The sequence below is a fragment of the Marmota flaviventris genome, chromosome 7 (genome assembly GCF_047511675.1).
Source record: "Marmota flaviventris isolate mMarFla1 chromosome 7, mMarFla1.hap1, whole genome shotgun sequence".
In the NCBI taxonomy this organism is placed as follows: Eukaryota; Metazoa; Chordata; class Mammalia; order Rodentia; family Sciuridae; genus Marmota; species Marmota flaviventris.
The window spans coordinates 38,589,185-38,608,856 of record NC_092504.1 but is presented as its reverse complement, the minus strand read 5'-3'; the positions used below and the strand labels follow the sequence as shown (position 1 = coordinate 38,608,856).

Sequence of the window (19,672 nt, the reverse complement as noted above, 5' to 3'; positions counted from 1 at the left end):
TCCATAATAATGGACCTTCTTGCCAAAATACTCCTGTAGGAATATTTTTTGTTGGTAGTACAATAAATAATAAAGGCAAACTTATATCAATTCTATCCAAATGCATATTTTCCATATATGTTTCAATGATTTTTAATGCCTTTCTTGCTTCAGGCGTTAACATTCGGGGTGAATTTGGATCTGATGGACCTTTTAGGATATCAAATAAAGGTCCCAACTCTCCTGTTGGTATACCTAAATAAGGCCTTATCCAATTTATGTCTCCTAATAACTTTTGAAAGTCATTAAGTGATTTGAGTTGATCTACTCATATTTGAATTTTTGGTGGACGGACCATGGTTGAGGATAATAGAACTCCTAAATAATTAATTGGAAAATTTAATTGTACTTTATCTATTGCTATCTCTAGATTATAATTTTTTAATAAGTTTGTAAGTGTGGCATAACATTCTAGCAATGTGTTTTTAGCTTTGTGTGCTAATAATACATCATCCATATAGTGAAATATTTGTAGTTCAGGATTTTGATTTCTAAGTGGCTGGATTACTTTGTTAACATAAATTTGACACATAGTTGGGCTGTTAGCCATCCCTTGAGGGAGTACTTTCCATTCATATCTCTGATCAGGACCTTCATGATTCAGTGCAGGGATAGTAAATGCAAAACGTGGACTATCCTCAGGATGAATTGGAATTGAAAAAAAAAATCTTTAATATCTATAACTAAAACATACCAGGTTTTTGGCAAAGCAGACATCTGAGGAACCCCTGATTGAGCAGGTCCCATAATAACCATCTCATTATTAATGGCTCTTAAATCTTGCAATAATCTCCATTTACCAGATTTCTTTTTGATGACAAAAATGGGAGTATTATGGGGAGATACAGAAGGTTGTATATGTCCTTCTGCTAATTGTTGTTTGACCAGGTCATGGGCTGCTTGTATCTTTTCTTTAGTCAGGGGCCACTGAGGAACCCATACTGGTCTTTCTGATTTCCAAGTAATTTTTATTGTCTCAGTGGCCCTTTCTGAAAATCCAACCCATGTCTGTCTGTTCCTTGATCTATTTGTATTGGTGCTGCTATACCTTGTTCTTGTTTTTCTAATCTTTTTCCTTTCCTAAAACCTTGTCTAGTCATAATAGTGGGTGCATTTTGGTTGATGTTATTTGTTAATGTCAAACCTAATTGATCTAGGACATCTCGTCCCCATAAATTTATAGGAAGATGATCCAATACATATGGCTGTATAGTTCCTTCACATCCTTCAGGATCCTTCCAATCTAATACCATTGCACTTCTATGGGGATTAGTTGCCACTCCTAGGCCTCGAAGCGTTTGAGTGGCTTGTTGTAATGGCCAATGTTTTGGCCATTCTTGACGAGAGATGATGCTAAGGTCTGCACCTGTATCCAGTAGTCCATTAAATTCATGTCCTTGAATATTTAGTTTTAGCATGGGGCAAGAATCTAAATTTAAAGAAAGCATAGCCCAATCTACACCTGTGGAGCCTAATCCCTTGGAACCTCTTTCTACAGTACGACTGGAAAATTTATCATGTAGGCTGGGTATTATTAGTAACTGTGCTATTCTATCTCCTGGTGAAATTACTGATATACCCTTTGGAGAACTGGCTATAATTTTTATTTCACCTTCATAATCGGGATAAATTACCCCAGGACTTATCATAAGTCCTTTTAGAGTAGAAGAGCTGCGTCCCAATAATAAGCCTACTGTTCCTTTGGGAAGAGGTGGTGCATTTTGGTTGGATACTTACACCCTCTGGTGATAGAAAGGTGTTAGTAGCAGTCTCCTGTTGTAACTTTCCCCCTGATGGCTTTTTCTGTTTTACACTTTCTTTCTCTGTCTGACTAGCTTGAGAGGCCTTCTCTTTTACTTGAATCTTTTCCTCTGTCTGACTAACTTGAGAGACCTTCTCTTTTACTTGAATCATTATGTCTTCTCCTTCCTCTACCATTGTCTGAACTGAAGGCTTTGTACTAAGCAAACAAGATATGAACGTCCACAATGGCAATGTGCCAACTGGCAGAGTCCCTGGGCTTTTCTTTTCTATTCTTTTTAAATCTTCACCATGATGGTTCCATTGTGATATATTTAACAACTCCTCCTTAAAAAGCCATGGGCTACATTTTTGTATTGTATCAACGTATGCCCTGATTGTTCTTGATTTTACTGAGATGCCTCCTTCCTCTAACAATTTACTTAACACTCTTTCAGTTTGTTTTTTGCTAATTTCTGATCCCGTATTTCTACTATAATACAACCCAACAAGATGACGCCAAACAAAACCGAGACAGAATGAAATAAAAAGGGAACAACAAAAAGTTATTATAGCCTTTCTATCCTCCTGACATGTGCATCCGTTCTTTCTCCCTATCTGTTCCTCAGACGTAAATAGTTTTTCCTCAGATGTGAGCGGTTTTTCTTCCGTCTCACTCATCTCCAGGGACAGGCAACTTAAAACAAAAGTGAAGCAAAATAAAAGAGGAATCTTAAAATGGCTACCCATCCTCTCGCCCTGCCCTCAGGGGCGAGCAGTTTCACTTACCCTCAGTCGCTCCCCGTACAGGCCACCAAATGCCGCAGTCTGGCTGGGCACAATCAGGAGCCACTTGTCAAAAGAAACTAACTTTATTTTTAGAACCACACACCAAACCACACAGCTCCTCAGGAAAAACCCTCAGAGCCCAACTGCCACCACCGGCTTTCCACAAGCCTCTCTCTCCCACACCAGCTTCTCTCCACCTCCCACAATCCTCCTGCTCTTGAGGCCGATTGGCTGGGTCACATGGGCGGAGCCAAAAAAGTCCCCCAATGAGCAGCTCCGTGGTCTGAAAGGGCAGGGAAACAGCCCAATGAGCATCACCGCAGAGGAGCCAATCAGCTAGATGTTGCTGGGGCCGAGGAGCCAATCAGCTAGATGTTGCTGGGGCCGCTGTGAGCCAATCATCAGCCGGCAGCTGGAAGTTTGCTGGCAGCTGGAAGTTTGCTGGGGCCCCTTCGGCTGTGGCTCTCAACATCTCTCTCTCAACATCATGTGGCAGTTGGGCTCTGAGGGTTTTTCCTGAGGAGCTGTGTGGTTTGGTGTGTGGTTCTAAAAATAAAGTTAGTTTCTTTTGACAAGTGGCTCCTGATTGTGCCCAGCCAGACTGCGGCATTTGGTGGCCCGTACGGGGAGCGAACCCGCGACCTTGGCGTTATCAAGGGAGGGAATGGCTAACTGAGAATTCAGCCTCTTAAATGATACTGAGATATCATTAAAATAAAGTCTGAAAATCTCATTTGGATACAGCAACAAACACTGAGGTCATTGGCAACCATAGAAAAAGCACCAAATTGTATTGGCCACAGTTGGAAGCAGTTAGTGAGGAAATTTATACAACAAATATCAACAACCCTTGAGATGGGAACGGAGAAAGTTATAGCAGTGGCTGAAGTGGGATGGATTAAAAATAACCAGAAATTTGTGTTTTTAAGCTTGGTAAAAAGCTGATGATAGTGATATAGGAAGTGGGGAAAGATGGATGGAGGGAGAAGGAGAGAAAGAAAGAGACAGAGTTGATATGTGATGAAAAGGGGACTGTAAGACTCCTGAGAAGGGAAAAGAAGACAGAATTTGTAGCAACAGTGGAAGGATCTATCTTCAATAGGATGATTGGCAGCTTCTCTATTGGGACAGAGGACGGTGCATGAATGAGCAGATGTGCAGGTTAACATGTAGGAAGGTGAGGCGATCTCTGATGCTTTTATTTTTATTCCTCCTGCAAAGTGGAAACTGTCTTTTTTGAGAGTGAGGCCAGACGAGTGTGAGGACGTAGTTTGAGAAGGGAGAAAGTTTGAAATCAGCCATCAAGTAATTCTGTGGGGTGACTTTTTATAGTCACATCTAATTGTTCAGTTGTAGACACAGAGAGAGTAGTTTGTTCTATTCATCTGATATTGGCTTTTACAAGACGTATGAGAGAAAAATCCAAAGGGACAAGGAGGGTCGGGGCATTAACATCAAAATAATGGCCCAAAGACTCTAAAGCAGATATGCAGGGAAATGAAAACAGGAGAAAGTTGATAGACTGGGAGAAGATTAGAGGGATAAATGGATAGCAGGGCCCCAAAGAGTCAGAGAATGGTTGTCATGACTGTAGTTGAATTAGCAGGCTAAGAGGCAAACATAATAGAGTTAAGAATATAGAAAAGACAGGGATGAGAAGGCCTCCCAAGTGGAAATAAATTGAGTCAAGAAAATGTTCTGGTTTGGTAGATTGTATTATTATATGTTATATAAAGCAGCATGATATCTTTTAAAATAAATGTAATTTTTTTTTGTAGCAGGGATTGAATCCAGGGGTGCTTAACCACTGAGCCACACCCCAGCCCTGTTTATTTTCTGAGACAGGATCTTGCTAAGTTGCTTAGGGCCTTGATAAATTGGAGGCTGGCCCCGAACTTGCAATCTTCCTGCTTCAGCTCCTGAGTCACAGGGATTACAGACATGTGCCATCATGTCCAGCAAATAAATGTAAGTCTTGATGGGAAACGTAAGATGGCGAAACAGAGGAAAGGTGCATTCCACGCTGCGCAGTGGAGTGGGACTGAAACAACAGGTATGCAGCTTCTCAGTGAGGTAGGTGAAAGAGGGATTTCACTTAAATTTAATACTGGACACTCAAAGTGGCTTAGGGACTCAGAAATTTGGGTACAATAAACAATGAAGAACGAATACATCAGACTGACCCAGTGGCTCCCCAGGTGCTGCTGATATGGATTCACCAGATAGAGGGTTGGGGACAGGGTCTTGGTGTGGAGAAACCTGAGATCAAAAAGCTGCCTAACCTTTGCTGATCCAGAGACCACAGTGCACACTGGTGATTGAAAAGTGCACTCTGTGTCTCGACTGGCCACGGACAGTTGAGGCAGGAGCCATCTTGGGGTGAGGGCACTGTTGCTGTGACTGCAGGACCAGGAGATTAAAAAAAAAGCCACAATATCCCAGTGGATGCTTATCAAGTGACCTCGGCTGGGTCTGGTAGGAACATGAGTAAAACAGGCAGAGTAGACTGTACCCACGGAGATTCAAGTTGGAAAGACAAAGGGAAACCTGACTTGCTTCTCCTTTGTGTTGGGTGACTCATGTGACCCACTGAAGCAGGTGTGGAGTCTGAATGGGTGGGGGGAAGAATACACTCAGGGACTCATCCAAAGAAGGCTGTGCTCCTGTGCAGCAGGGAGTACAGGATTGATCCCCACCATCCCACAGCTGGATTTCATGGGAGGCTCCTGAGAACCAGACCTTCAGAAGAGATCAGATACTGTCCAGACCTAGGGGCAGGTCCATCTAATCTCTACAAAGCAGACACAACCCAACACATCCCCGGAGTCTTGCTGAAACCCCCCTCATAGAACACTGCAGAAATTATAGCCTGGAAGTGCACTGACCTGGTACGGATGGACAAGACTTGTCCCACCTCATACTGGTGAGAAGGGAAGCTGAGTCTTGTAGCAAATGACTTTGATCTAAAGCCACTCCAAATGGCAGCTCAGAGAGCAACACAAAAATAGGAAAGGGTCAACATCCTCTCCCCACCCCTTGCTCTCTCCACTAGTACATAACTCAAGAAGAACTGGAAAGAAATTGTTTGGGCATAGACAGTGACCACCCAATTTGGTCAACTATTTTAACTACCTTAGTGGAGACAGTTCCTTCATTCTTCATTAAGATTTTGGATTTTTAAAAGATGTTTTAAATTTTATTTTTGTAATCTTTCTCTGTGTGTGTGTGTGTGTGTGTGTGTGAGAGAGAGAGAGAGAGAGAGGGAGAGAGAGAGAGAGAGAGAGAGAGAGAGAGAGAGAGAGAGAGAGGAGGGAGAGAGAGAGGTTGGGGAGGGAGAGAGAGGGAGGGAGAGAGAATGAGAAAGTGTGAGAGAGATGAGGGGACAAACACATGTATGAGTTCTGGCTGTGCTGATTACTTCAGGGACATATGTAATACATTTGCTTCTTTTTCTCTCATTTTTAGTAATTTTAAATGTAATTATTTTTCTCCTAGCATTGTTTTCTGAGGATTTAGGTTTTTTTTTGGATTGTATGTTTTGGTATGGTTTCATATTATTTTCATTTGTTTATTCTCTTGTTTCTCTTTCTCTTTTATCTTCCCCTGCTAATGGCCCAATTCTATTTTTCTTTCTCCCAATACCTTGCTTCTTCTACTTGTCTCCTTCCTTCCATATAAATATCACCTGATCCCTCTCTTCTGCATTCTTTCTGTTCACTTTTTGAAACTGTAAACTCTTGCTAACTCCCTAACACATTTTCTTTCTCCCTAATTAACTGTATTTTTACCATTTTTTCAGAACTAAGTGGTTTATGTAACTCTTGTCCCCACCACTAATGCTAATACATTCATTACTGCTGTGGATGGTATACTTGACACCTGTGGTTTGGTTTAAAGCCAGCTCTAGTTCATTGTTATTGCTTTTACTGTTGACAGTTGCTGAACCCACCATTCCTATTTATTGGTGGCAATTAATGTTGAAGATATTATAGTAGGAACTGATATATAACACTGGGGATTGCTTACAATGGTTATCATTATTGTTTATTTCTCTCCTTTCTGTGAGGTGCTGGGAACATACAGAGACATTAAAAGTTCATAGGTCAGAGACTCTGCTGCTGAATATTCCCTGAAATTACTCCATCTCATTGAAGTAAGGAGAAAAAAGCTCAAAATCAACAACAAGGACCCAAGGACAGAAGGTCCACCCTTTGGCATCTATTCTGACATCAAAAAACAGAAGCACCCAGAACAAATAAGATAATTACACTTAAAAGGACATGTGCAAAAACAGAGCGTAGGAGAATCCACCTCAATTAATGTGCAAGTCCAAGACCTCTGAAAATATGAGAAAACAGGCAAACAAATACCCCCTCCCCCCAAAAAATCCTCAATCCCCTACAAAGGATCCCACTGAAAGTGAGATGGATGAAAGCCTAGAGAAAGATTATAAAAAACAGATTATTAAAATGTTTAATGAGCTGGGTGCATGGATGCCTGAAATCCCAGCACCTTGGGAGGCTGAGGGAGGAGGATTGTGAGTTCAAAGTCAGCCTCAGCAAAAGTGAGGAGCCAGTCTCAGCAAAAGCAAGGCACTAAGTAACTTGATGAGACCCTGTCTCTAAATAAAATACAAAATAGGGCTCGGGATGTGGCTTAGTGGTCGAGTGCCTCCAAGTTCAATTTGTAATACCCTCCTACACTCACCCCCCCAAAAAATGTTCAATGAACTAATAGAAGATCTAAGGAAGGAATGAAGATAGGAATTACAGGAAATGAAAGACCACTTTAACAGATAAAGAAATAGTGAGAAGAAACCATGAAGAACTCCTAGAAATGAAAGACACAATCAAATTAATAACTCACTTGAAGGCATCATTAACAGATTAGATTGCATAGAAAATAGAACCTCAGCCCTTGAAAACAGAACTTCAAGCCTTGAATTCAGGGTATATGATCTTGAGTACACAGAATATAATAAAAGGGGAAATTATAGAATATGGTCGGGACATATAAAAACTTTGAGACAACACATTAAAAGACCAAACCTGAGAATTATTGGGATAGAAGAGAATATGGAGATACAAACTAAAAGCATAAAGAACATTTTCAATGAGGTAGTTACATAAAGCTTTTCCTATATCAGAACTGAGTACACGAGGTTTATAGTACCCCAAATAGACCTAGTCAAGTGAGAAGCTTGCCAATATATATAGGCAAAGACAACCACAGGCTAAATATAAAAGGATGGCAAAAAATATTCCAGGTATATGGTCCAAGAAGTAGGAGTAGCTAGTCTCATATCTGACAAAGCATATTTCAAGTTAAAATAAATCAGAAGAGACAAAGAAGGCCACTATGTCTTATAAAGGGAACAATCCCTCAAGAAGATGTAATGATAGCAAGTATTTATGCCATAAATGTCAATGCATTCAATTATATGGAAAAATATTTCATGACATTAAGTCCCACATATACCCTAACACAATAATAATGGGTGATTTCAAAATACACCCTTATCACCAACCAACAGGTCATAAAACCATAAAATCAATAACGATATCTTTAACCTAAACAGCTCTATATATCAAATGGGCCTAAAGAACATTGACAGAATATTTCACCCCCAGACAGCTGGTTACCTTCTTGTCAGCCATGCATGGATCTTTTTCTAAAATAAGTCATATTAGAGACCACAAAGAAAATCTTAGTAAATAAAAAAAAAGATATCATCCCATGTATCCTATAAGATCATAATGGAACAAAGCTAGAAACCAACAGCAAGTAAAATAATGGAACCCACATAAACACATAGGGAATGAACAATACTCTCTTAAATGAAGAGTGGATGGAAGAAGAAATGATTATAGAAATCAAGAAATTCTTAGTAGTGAATGAAAACAGAGATATGACATATCAAAATCTTTAGGACAATGTGAATGTAGTTCTAAAAGGAAAATTTATAGCCCTGAATGTCTTTGTTAAAAAAAAAAATTAGAGAGATCCCAAATAATAAGCTGATGCTCCAACTCAAGGCCTTAAAAAAAAAGAACAAACTAACCCCCAAACCAGAAGAAAACAGGAAATAGTTAAAATCAGTGAAATTGAGAATAAGAAAACAATGCACAGGTTCAATGCAGTTAAGGGTTTGTTCTTTGAAAGGATAAGTAAGATTGACAAATCCTTAGCCAAACTAACCAAAAGAAAGAATGAGAAGACAAAATCAGAGACGAAAAAAAGAGATATTCCACAGACCCTGAAATCCAGAGGATTGCCTGAATCTATTTTAAGAATTTATATTCCAATAAACCGAAAAATCTGGAAGACATTGCCAAATTTCTAGATGCATATGAGCTGCCCAAATTGAATCAGGGAGACACATAAAACCTAAACAGACCAATATCAAGTAATGAACTTGAAACAGCAATTAGAAGCCTTTCGAAAAAGAAAAGCCCAGGATCTCATGAATCCTCAGCTGAGTTCTACCAGACCTTTACAGAAGAACTAACATCAGTCTTTCTCAAAATTTTCCATGAAATTGAAAGGGAGGAACACTTCCAAATACATTCTATAAAGCCAGTGTAACCCAATAACAAAACCAGACAAAAATGCATCAAGGAAAGAAAACTACAGACCAATATCTCTGATGAACATAGATGCAAAAATCCTATATAAAACGTTACCAAACCACAATAAAAACCACATAAAAATATACCATGATTGAGTAGGTTTCATTCTAGGGATGCAAGGTTAGTTTGGCATACTCAGATCAGTAAATGTAATTCACCATTAAACAGAATTAAGAACAAAAATCATATGATCCTCTCAATAGATGCAGAAAAGGCCTTTGATAAAATCCACCATTCTAGGTTAAAAATTATGGAAATTGTTAACATCATAAAGGCCATTTATAACAAACCCAAAGCCATATCATACTCAATGGAGAAAAACTAAAAGCATTTCCTCTAATATCAGGAACATGATAAGGCTGTTCACTCTCACCACTTTTATTCAATATAGTCCTCAAAACATTATCCAAATCAATCAGGTAAGAAAAGGAAACCAAAGGGAAACAAATAAGAAGAAATCAAACTATCTCTGTTTGCGGGCAATATGCTCTTATATCTAGAATATAAAAAAAATCCCACTAGAAGACTTCTAAAGCTTATAAATGAGTTTGGTAAAGTAGAAGAGTACAACAAGATCAACACACATAAATCAATAGCTTTTCTATGCTCCAACAGTGATTCATTCGAGAAGAAATTAGGAAAAGTATCCCATTCACAATAACCTTAAAAAATTCAACCCTTGAGAATTAATCCAACTAAGGATGTAAAAGAGCTCTCTACAATGAAAATTATAGAACATTGAAGAAAGAAATTGAAGAAGACCTTAGAAAATGGAAAGACTCCCATGTTCTTGGACAGGCAGAATCAATATTGTCAAAATGATCATACTACCAAAAGCAAAATATAGATTCAATGCAATCCCCATCAAAATACCAATGATGTTTTCCACAGAATTAAAAAAAATTCTTAAATTCATTTGGAAGAATAAGATACCCAGATTAGCTAAAGTATACTAAGCAAGAAAAGTGTAGCAGGAGGTATCACAATACCTGATCTGAAATTATATTACAGAGCAAAACCAGCATGATATTGGCATCAAAATAGACATGAAGACCAATGGAACAGAAGACACAGAGACAAATCTACTTACCCGTACATACGATATTTGGCAAAGGTGCCAAACATATATCTTGAAGAAATGACAGCTTTTTAACAAATGTGTGCTGGATAACTGGATAGCTGTATGTAGAAAATGAAATTAGACTCCTATCTGTCATCCTGCACAAAACTCAAATCAAAATGGATCAAAGGCTTAGGAATTAGACCAGAAACTTTACAACTTCTAGAAGAAAATATAGGCTCAACACTCCATCAGATAGGTGCTGGCACTTATTTCCTTAATAAGACCCCCAAAGTGCAAGAAATAAAACGAAGAATCAATAAGTGGGATGCCATCAAGCTAAAGAGCTTATGTACAGCAAAGGAAACAATTAAGGGCATGAAGAGGGAGCCTACCAAATGAGAGAAAATCTTGGTCATCTACTCCTCCAATAGGGGATTAATATCCAGGATACACAAAAAAACCCAAAAAACTTAACACCAAAAACAAAACAAAACAACAACAACAAAACCCCACAAAAAAACAAAAGAAAGAACAATATATACTACAACAATACATTAGCATACTACAGTGACATAGCCACCTCAATGTTTATAACAGCATAATTCAAAATAGCTGATTTATGGAGTCAACTCAGATGTCCATGAATAGATGAGTGGATTAAGAAATTGTAATATATATATACATATATATATTTTTTATATTACTCAGATATATTACAATTATATATATGTATATACATATATGTGTGTGTGTGTGTATTTATTTCTCAGCCATAAAAAAGAAAAAAATTATGACATTTTCCAGTAAATAGATGGAAATGGAGAATATTATGCTAAGTGAAATTAACCAAACTCAGAAACTCAAAGGTAAAATGTTTTCTTTCATATGGGGAAGCTAGAGTAAAATGAAGGACAGGGAGGGAAGGATAGGATAATATAAAGAACCAATCAAATATAAATTAACAGATGAGCCAAAGAAAGTCTAATAGACTAGAGATTATAATTTGCTTCCTTGAAATATAGCTATATTATTTGTGTATACTTCTATCTTACAAGACTGTGAGCTTTCAAGGGATAGTTGGTTTGAAATCATGGTTATATCCACCACTATACTTCATTTTTTGTTTTCCTGTTTTGGTACTGGGGATGAAACTAGGGGGGCTTAACCACTCTTTTAGTCAGCTATTTCACTGCTGCAACTAAAAGACCTGACCAGCACAACTATAGAGGAGCAAAGGTTTATTTGGAGGCTCATGGTTTCAGAGGTCTAAGTCCATGGATAGCTGACTCTATTCCTCAGGGCTCAAGGTGAGGCAGGACATCATGGCAGAAGAGTGTGGCAGGGGGAACCAGCCTTCAAGGTGATCAGGAAGCAGAGAGAAAGCCCACTGTCTGGCTACAAAATATGTACCCTATAACCATGCCTCCAATGAACCATTACCTCCAGCCACACCCTAACACTTCAGTTACCAGTTAATCCTTATCAGGGGATTAATTCACTAATGGGGGTCAAGACTCTCACAACCCAATAATTTCTCCTCTGAACCTTGAGCATTGTCTCACACATGAGCTTTTGGGAGATAACCTCACATCCAAATCATAACAACCACTGAGCCACATCCCTAGCCCTTTTTAAATTAATTTTTTTTTTGAGACAGGGTCTTGCTAAGTTGCTTAGGGTCTCTGTACGTTGCTAAAGCTGGCCTTGAATTTGTGATCTTTCTGCCTCAGCCTCCAGAGTTGCTGGGATTACTGGCATATACCACTGTGCCTGGCTTTCATCACTGTTCTTCTTATGATTATTAGGCATTCCTTATCTAATTGTTGAGGAAGTGAAGTTAGTTGATTCTTCCACGCTCTTAACCTTCAGTCCCATACTTGTTTTTACTGGGGAAATATTACCTACAAGACTCAAAGGGTACTGTCAATCTAATGTTGGTGTTGTAATCATTGTGCTATTGCAGATCTCATATTATATTGTGTCAATGTCAAGTCTTCTTGAAGATCAATTGTAAATTAATTCTGAATGATCTCACATTGGCTGATACCTTAAACCAGGTATACAGAGGGAATGAGCCAGGAAAGACATGAACCTAAGAAATCAAGTCCTTGCAAGCCAACATCCCAAGTTCTTTCAAATAATGTCTCTCATGGAGAATTCTTAAAATCACAGATGTTGTTACCTTTTGTGATAAACACTGCTTTAATGTGTGTCAGTGAACAAGTCTGATTCTGATGAAGGAGGAATAAAACAGAAATGGAGTATCACCTGTGTGTGCCTTGCAACTTGGAAGGACCCATCAAGCTTGTCTTTGTGTTTCCTTTGCATTTCTTTGGGGAATGGTCATGGACTGTCCGGGAAGTTCTGACAATATTAGAGGACCATTGTGTTAGAATATCTTCTTGGTTATTATAAGGCTTTGCCTCACAGGCCATTCCTTTTTTAAAAAGTTAGATATTTATTCCAGAGGAAGAACTAACAACACCAGGTAATGTTTGGGATAAGTTGATGATTGCTATGATTTGGTTATGAGGTGTTTGTTCCCAGAAGCTCATGGTGAGACAATGCAAGAAAGTTTAGAGGTGAAATGATTGGATTATGAGAGCATTAATCTAATTGGTGCATTAATCCTGTTAGAGATTAACTGGGTGGTAACTGTAGACCTGTAGGGTGTGACTGGAGGAGTTAGGTCACTCAGGGTATACCTTTGGGGTTTATATTTTGTTACTGGTGAATGGAGATCTCTCTCTGCTTCCTGATTGGCACATTCTGACCTCCTTTCCTGTTCCACACCTTTCTGCCATGACGCTCTGCCTCACTCAGGTCCAGAGCAACAGAGGTGGCCATCTGTGGACTGAGACCTCTGAAACTGATTCTCAAATAAACTCTTCCTCCTCTGTGTCATTCTAGTCGTGTCTCCCAGTCACAGCAATGAAAAAGATGACTAAAGCAATGAAGGATGAGGGAGGAGTCTCTAAATTTCAGGAATAGTGGGGTTTCTGTGAACACACAGAAAGGTCAGGAGAGAAACTAGTTGGAGATAGAGAAATAGAAGAGATTAGTTTTGGTTCTGGACATGTTGAGAAGAGCTACTATTGTCCACAAAGCACATGAACAGTGCAGTATAACTCCAAGGGAAGTTGAGGACTCAAGAGAGGCTCAGAAGAGAGTACGCAGAGGTGGTAGCTCAAGCTTTCAAGCTGTCCGAGGAGAAAATGCAGAGTCAGAAGTTCAAGGGGGAATCATGAGACATGCTTTTACTAAGGGGTCCAGAGGAGTGGCTTATAGTGACTCAAAGCACTTTTAAAGCCATCTTAGACTTCTGATGAAATAGTTGCTGCCCTCAGCTAGCCTTTTCTTTCTTTTTTTTTTAAAAAATTTTTTATTGTTGGTTGTTCAAAACATTACATAGTTCTTGACATATCATATTTCAGCTAGCCTTTTCTAATAAACCAATCTCCTGACATAATTTTTGACAAGATATTGAACTAAACCCAATTTAACATATTTGACAAGAACTTTATCTGAACCATCACCACCCCATCATCTTCTCACAACAGGTGGGCTCAGGGGCACTGTGGACCACTGAGAATGCCCTTGGAGTTGCTAGTATTTAACTGGCAAACAGGACAGTCTCTTCCTCATGATTCAACTTGTCACTAAATATATGAAAAGTACTAGTTAACCTTGCTGAATTATTCATGTCCAAAAACTTTTTTCATCCAGATTTATACAGATTTGGGTTAGAACTAGTGAGACAAGTGAGAATGAAATCGGCTTATTGTCCTGTCTCCACCTATTCACCAGTATTTTATCATTGTATATAGAGTGTTTGCTTAAAGCTCTGGGTCAGGGTGAATTCTTGTCACATAATCCATAGTCTTTTGGAATGATGCAAACAAAAATTCAAATTGGAAAAATCAGTGAGTGTTCATCTGCTTTTGAAAAAAATGTTTCAAAAATAGGTGATTTTTGCTCTACCCACATACAGCTATTTGTTTATGAGTGTGATTTTGTGACTAACCTCATTTCACGCTCTTATGTACACTCAATAAAATCTCTTACGAATGTTGCTCTGAATGGATGACTATAATCTAAAATTTCATAGCACGCATTGGTTGATTTGTAATATTAAAACCATGTTTCATCTTCCTCTTTTACATTAGGTCTTGGGAGCTGATGACAATAACATGGGAGATGGCTGCTCACAGAAGCTGGCCACAGCTAATATCCTTCGCTTTTTGCTGCTGGTCCTGATTCCGTGCATCTGTGCGCTCCTTGTCTTGCTGGTGATCCTGCTCTCCTTTATTGGTGGGTGATACCATTATTAAAGAAATATTAAGTCAAAATTAAAATTAGAGTGATTTAGAAGAGTGATTTCTATGTAGCACTAAGATAACCTAATGTATCAAGTTAATAAAAAGATGGTCTGTGGATTATTGTAGGCAAAATATTCAACCACTGTAATCACTTTACTGGTAATTATTCTTAATACTAATCAATGGGTTAATTAGTACAAACCATTTTAAGGAGTGATTGCTAGGTGACACGCACATTGAAAGTCCCTGTAAACTCAAAGGCTATAGTTAGTTTTTTCTTTGGTGCTCACATTGATGTGGAGAAGATGACATGAGACAAGACAGACTTTGTTGAAGATAGGGCAGCAAGAGAAGGCTTCTAGGGGAGAAAGCATGTTAACATTTATAATTAAGTTAATAGAAATTCAGGTGACGTAAACAGAGAAAATAGCAAGTGCAAAAGTATAATCCCATGAATGATGGAACTGGACTTATGAAACTGGGCGAAAATTTAGCAGGAGTGTGAAATGCAGCTAGATTGACAAAGTTTGAATGACTCAGGAGCTTGCAGATCACACTACGGCATTTGGGCTTTAGCATCCAGAACATTGGTTTTTAAGCTCCGTTCCATGGAACCCAGGTTCTAAGGAAGATTGCACCAATGTTTGCTTTGATTTTCATTTTTAAAAATAGAACTTAAGTACATACTCGAGATATTACATTCTAAATTTTAACCAAGCAGTGGCCAGCAACCAAGTAATAATATGTGCTGACAGGTTAATTCACAATTCACTTGTATTTGTATCTTGCTATCTCTCTTTAAATGAATTATACCCATAATTTGAAAGGTGAACTGTTGGGAAAAAACAGCAAACTATTACCATTGGTAGCTACCTAATGATATAAATTAGGATTTTTGAATGCATGCAATTAGATAAAGTAGAGAAATAAATGGTAGAATGATGCTGATCTAATTCCACTACTAATGATTTTTTAATTTTTATTTCATAAAAACTACCCATTATTTTCTCATTGATTGATTTATTTTCTCATTTATTGAATGAATAAGACATTAATGTCAGCAAAATAAAGCTCCTATTTATTTGTAGATATTAGAATCTTTTTTTTTTTAAAAAAACCTCCCCCCTTTTTTTTTAAATGGACACAGTAGCTTTATTTTTGTTTATTTATTTATTTTATATGTGGTGCTGAGGTTTGAACCTAGGGCCTCACACATGCAAGGAAAGTGCTCTACCACTGAGTCACAACCCTGACCCTGATATTAGAATCTTATATGTTATTTATATGAAAATAATACAGTTGAGCTTTGTTATCCATGGAGAATTGGTTTCAAGACTTCCCTTGAACACCAAACCCCACAAATGCTCAAGTCCTCTGTGTAAAATAGCATACACACACACATATATGAATTTATTTATATATGTATTATGCAAATACATGCATATATATATATATATATATATATATATATATATATATATATATTTATTTTTTGGTATTAGGGATTGAACCATATTATTAGGGAATAAGAATTTTTAAAAGTTTTGTGTGTTCAGTACAGATGCAGTTTTCCCCTTAGTATTTTCCATTGACAGTTGTTTGAATCTGAGGATGTAGAACCCATGGACAAGGAGGGCAGACTGTATTTATTTGCTGCAAAAGTGCTTGAAAATCACTGCCATGGGTGGTGAGTAACAGTTGGAGGATGTTTCCAAGAGGAGAAATCTGATCATATTTGCATTTGCAAAAGGCGGTAGAACTGGATAGAAGGAAATGAAGGCAGAGAGCCCAGTGGGGTCTCTAGCTATGATCTAAGCAGAGGGTGATGAAAGTTTGAAATAAGGCATTGGTAGATTTAAAACAACATAAATAAAGATTTGCTGGGTTTTGGAGCGAGGGAGGGGGAAAAGTCAAAGCTGACTCCTGAATTTCTGGCATGGGTATCCAGATTGATTTTTAGTGTCATCTGTTAGTGTAGGAAGTAACGGTGGAGAAATCTGATACAGGTGGATGGAAGACATGTTGGAGGTTTGGTTTGGACTTACAGACATTGTGGGACAAGCAAATACAGTGGAATCAGGGTAAGTGCATTTATCCTGAATAAATTCGACAGGCGAGGCTAAGAAATGGAGGACATAAGAGTTCCAACAGGTTGCTTCCTAAGGGAATTCAAAGAGAAACTGTGACCATGATATTTGGCTTATTGGAATTTAACTCACACCCTACTGTTGAGGTCTGAAGTGAGAGGCATCCAGGGAGGGAGCCTTAGGGGCAGTTAAGAACATGGGAGTCTCAGTGGTGGTGAACGCTGCAGGAATCTATGAACTGTAAGAGAAAACCTATTGATTAAAATGTGAGGGGCAAAGCTTTGGAGAATGCCAGCACTTCAGGGGTAAACAAAGAAAGGAGGGAACAAGAGATAAAGGAAGAATGGTCAGAGAAGAAAGAAAGGAATCTGGAAATACTGGATTTCACATAAGTCAAGGGAGGTGAGACCGAATTGGGTAACTAAGAAGGAAGATAGAAAAAGTGCCTCAGCCCAACCTCATGGAGTGTCCCCTGAGGTTGCCCAGTGTGTTTTCCTGGCCTCACCCTCTGTAGTGCCAAGTGGTCTGCTCCCAGGCTAATGGCGGTAAACAGCCTGAAGTGCACCTCTGCTCTTCCTTTCTTCCAGGAGTCAACTCCCCTCCAGACTTGGCCTTTCTTCCCTCTCTGGTACCTCATGGTGGTCACTTTTAAAAATTTCATTCTGTGTTTGTACTTGTAATCTCTGGGAGGATGTATCTGGTAGTAGTTTTCTCAGACATACCACTGTCCTCTTTAAATGTTGAATTGTCATGACACTACCACAAACTCTGAAGAATATTTTCTTTCATTCTCACATCTTGTGCTAAAAACCTGTAGGACATTTTTAAGAGCCTTAGTGTTTAGAAGCTTCTGAACAGAGGGCAGAGAAGGGATGCTACCAGTGCTTTCTGTGGGTGATTTTTACTTACTAAATTTTAAAAAATTATAGCTTTTTGAAATATTATATATATATATATATATATATATATATATATATATATATATATATATATATATATATATATATAAAACAATTCAACCATTTGAAGTATACAGTTCAGTGGTTTCTAGTATATTCAGACATCTGTAGAACATTTTCATGACCTCATAAAGAAACTCCTCTTTCCTCACCCCCTGGTCCTTGCGTAAACTGCCACTGACCTCTTTTCTGTCTATGAATTTCCCTCTTCTAGACATTTCCTATGACCATATGTGGTCTTTTTTTAATATTTATTTTTTAGTTGTAGTTGGACACAATACCTTTATTGTATATATTTATTTTTATGTGGTGCTGAGGATCGAATCCAGCGCCTTGCATGTGCTAGGCAAGTGCTCTACCATTGAGCCACAACCCCAGGCCCCCATATTTGGTCTTTTTGTGACTGGCTTCTTTAACTTCATGTAATGTTTTTAAGGTTCATGTAAGTGGTAGTATGTATCAATACTCCATTCCTTTGGATGGCAGAATAATATTCCTTTGTATAGATGTAATGCTTTTTGTTTTTTAAAATCTACTCCTCAATTGATGTACATTTAGGTTATTTTCATTTTCTGGCTATTATGAGTTATCCATTATCCTGCTATAAATATTCATATAGTTTCTGTGTGGACATACATTTTTATTTTTCTTGAGTATGTATCCAGAATGGGATTTCATATTGCTTATATATAGGATTAGGAAGACTACTAATTTGTAACCAGGGCCTAAATTCTATTTTGTTTATACTTAGGTAAAGTTTAGAAAGTAGGAGAGTTTCCCCATGCATCTTTAAGGCATTCTTTTCATAAATTCTTTACCAAATGATTTGATATAGCCATATTGAAGTAATATCTGTCCAAAGAATAATTTCTTATTTTATAACCCAGATGTTTATTGCTATATTGAAGAATATGACCATTTTATATCTATGCTTTAAAAACCTCATTAAATTCTTCTTACTTTAAAAAATATCCTGTTTGTTTTGAGTTTGTCACTCTATGCTCTCTCCTGGGCACATGAGGGATGCTAAGGGGTCCTGAGATGCCAATTGTATACAAATAAAAGCGGGAGTTCGTGCTTTGAAAAGGCAGAGATAATGATGAGAGGATTATTGATTAGGAAAAGATGATGAAAGCCTTACAAACAGATGGAATACGTGTCTGCAATTCATGTGTTTTGGCTTGTCCCTTGCATAAAATCAAGATGGTAAAGATTTCTCAAGATGAGCGTTGAGAATTTTGAATAATATTGTTGCAGCAGGGTCCAGAAGACAGAAGCAACACATTGTTTCTGACCCTAACCCCTCAACTAGAGCTACAAAAGTTTGGTTTAGTTTCATATTTCTAAACTTGACAGGCATTCAAGCTGTCTGTACGCTTCCAAAGATTTGGACTGTAAAGTAAGGAATCAGGTTTTTGAAAGGAGTTGAAAGGGAAGTAGAAAAGGAAGAAAGTTCACTATATGTAGGGTCTTGTTTCCTTGGTGACTGAAATGGTGATAGGACACATGACACAGAAGAAATGTGTGGCTTGGTATCAGAAGGTCTAGGTTTATGCTGTTGGTCTTCATTTACTGACATGTGACTTCAGATAAGAGGCTTCTCCTTCTCTTTAAGTTGGGAAATGATTCCATCATTTTACAGAATTCTTGTGAAAGTTAAATGAAATATTTGTGAAAATATTTTTTTTCAATTATAAAGTTTATTATGAAGGTAAAGAATTTGTTTTTATCTGCTTATGAATAATTATTTTTAGATGATTCTTTCAATAGTCTTATTATAGTCAAATAACAACTGATTAATATATGTCTGTCTCATTTTAACTCTATCTATAAAAATTAAAACTTTGTACTGTGATTCATTGTTGTATTCATCCTGTAATCCACAAACACATAACCCCACAGCCAGTATATTATAATTGCCCATAAAAAAGCTAGGAGGAAATAAAACTGCCTGACTTTTGGATTTTCAATGTGATAGCAAGTTTTACTTGACTTTTATGCTTAGGACTGAGCCTGACTTTCACTAAGTCATTTCTTATAAGAACTA

At 37.9% G+C, this 19,672-nt stretch overlaps 1 protein-coding gene across 1 annotated transcript in view; it reads left to right on the top strand.

The window, feature by feature from the left end:
* Positions 1-19,672, top strand: part of Corin (corin, serine peptidase) — a 280,126-nt gene that overhangs the window by 26,973 nt on the left and 233,481 nt on the right. The window contains exon 2 of the mRNA XM_027937642.2: positions 14,427-14,571. Coding sequence (XP_027793443.2) covers positions 14,427-14,571 — 145 coding nt within the window. The remainder of the gene's footprint in view (positions 1-14,426; positions 14,572-19,672) is intronic.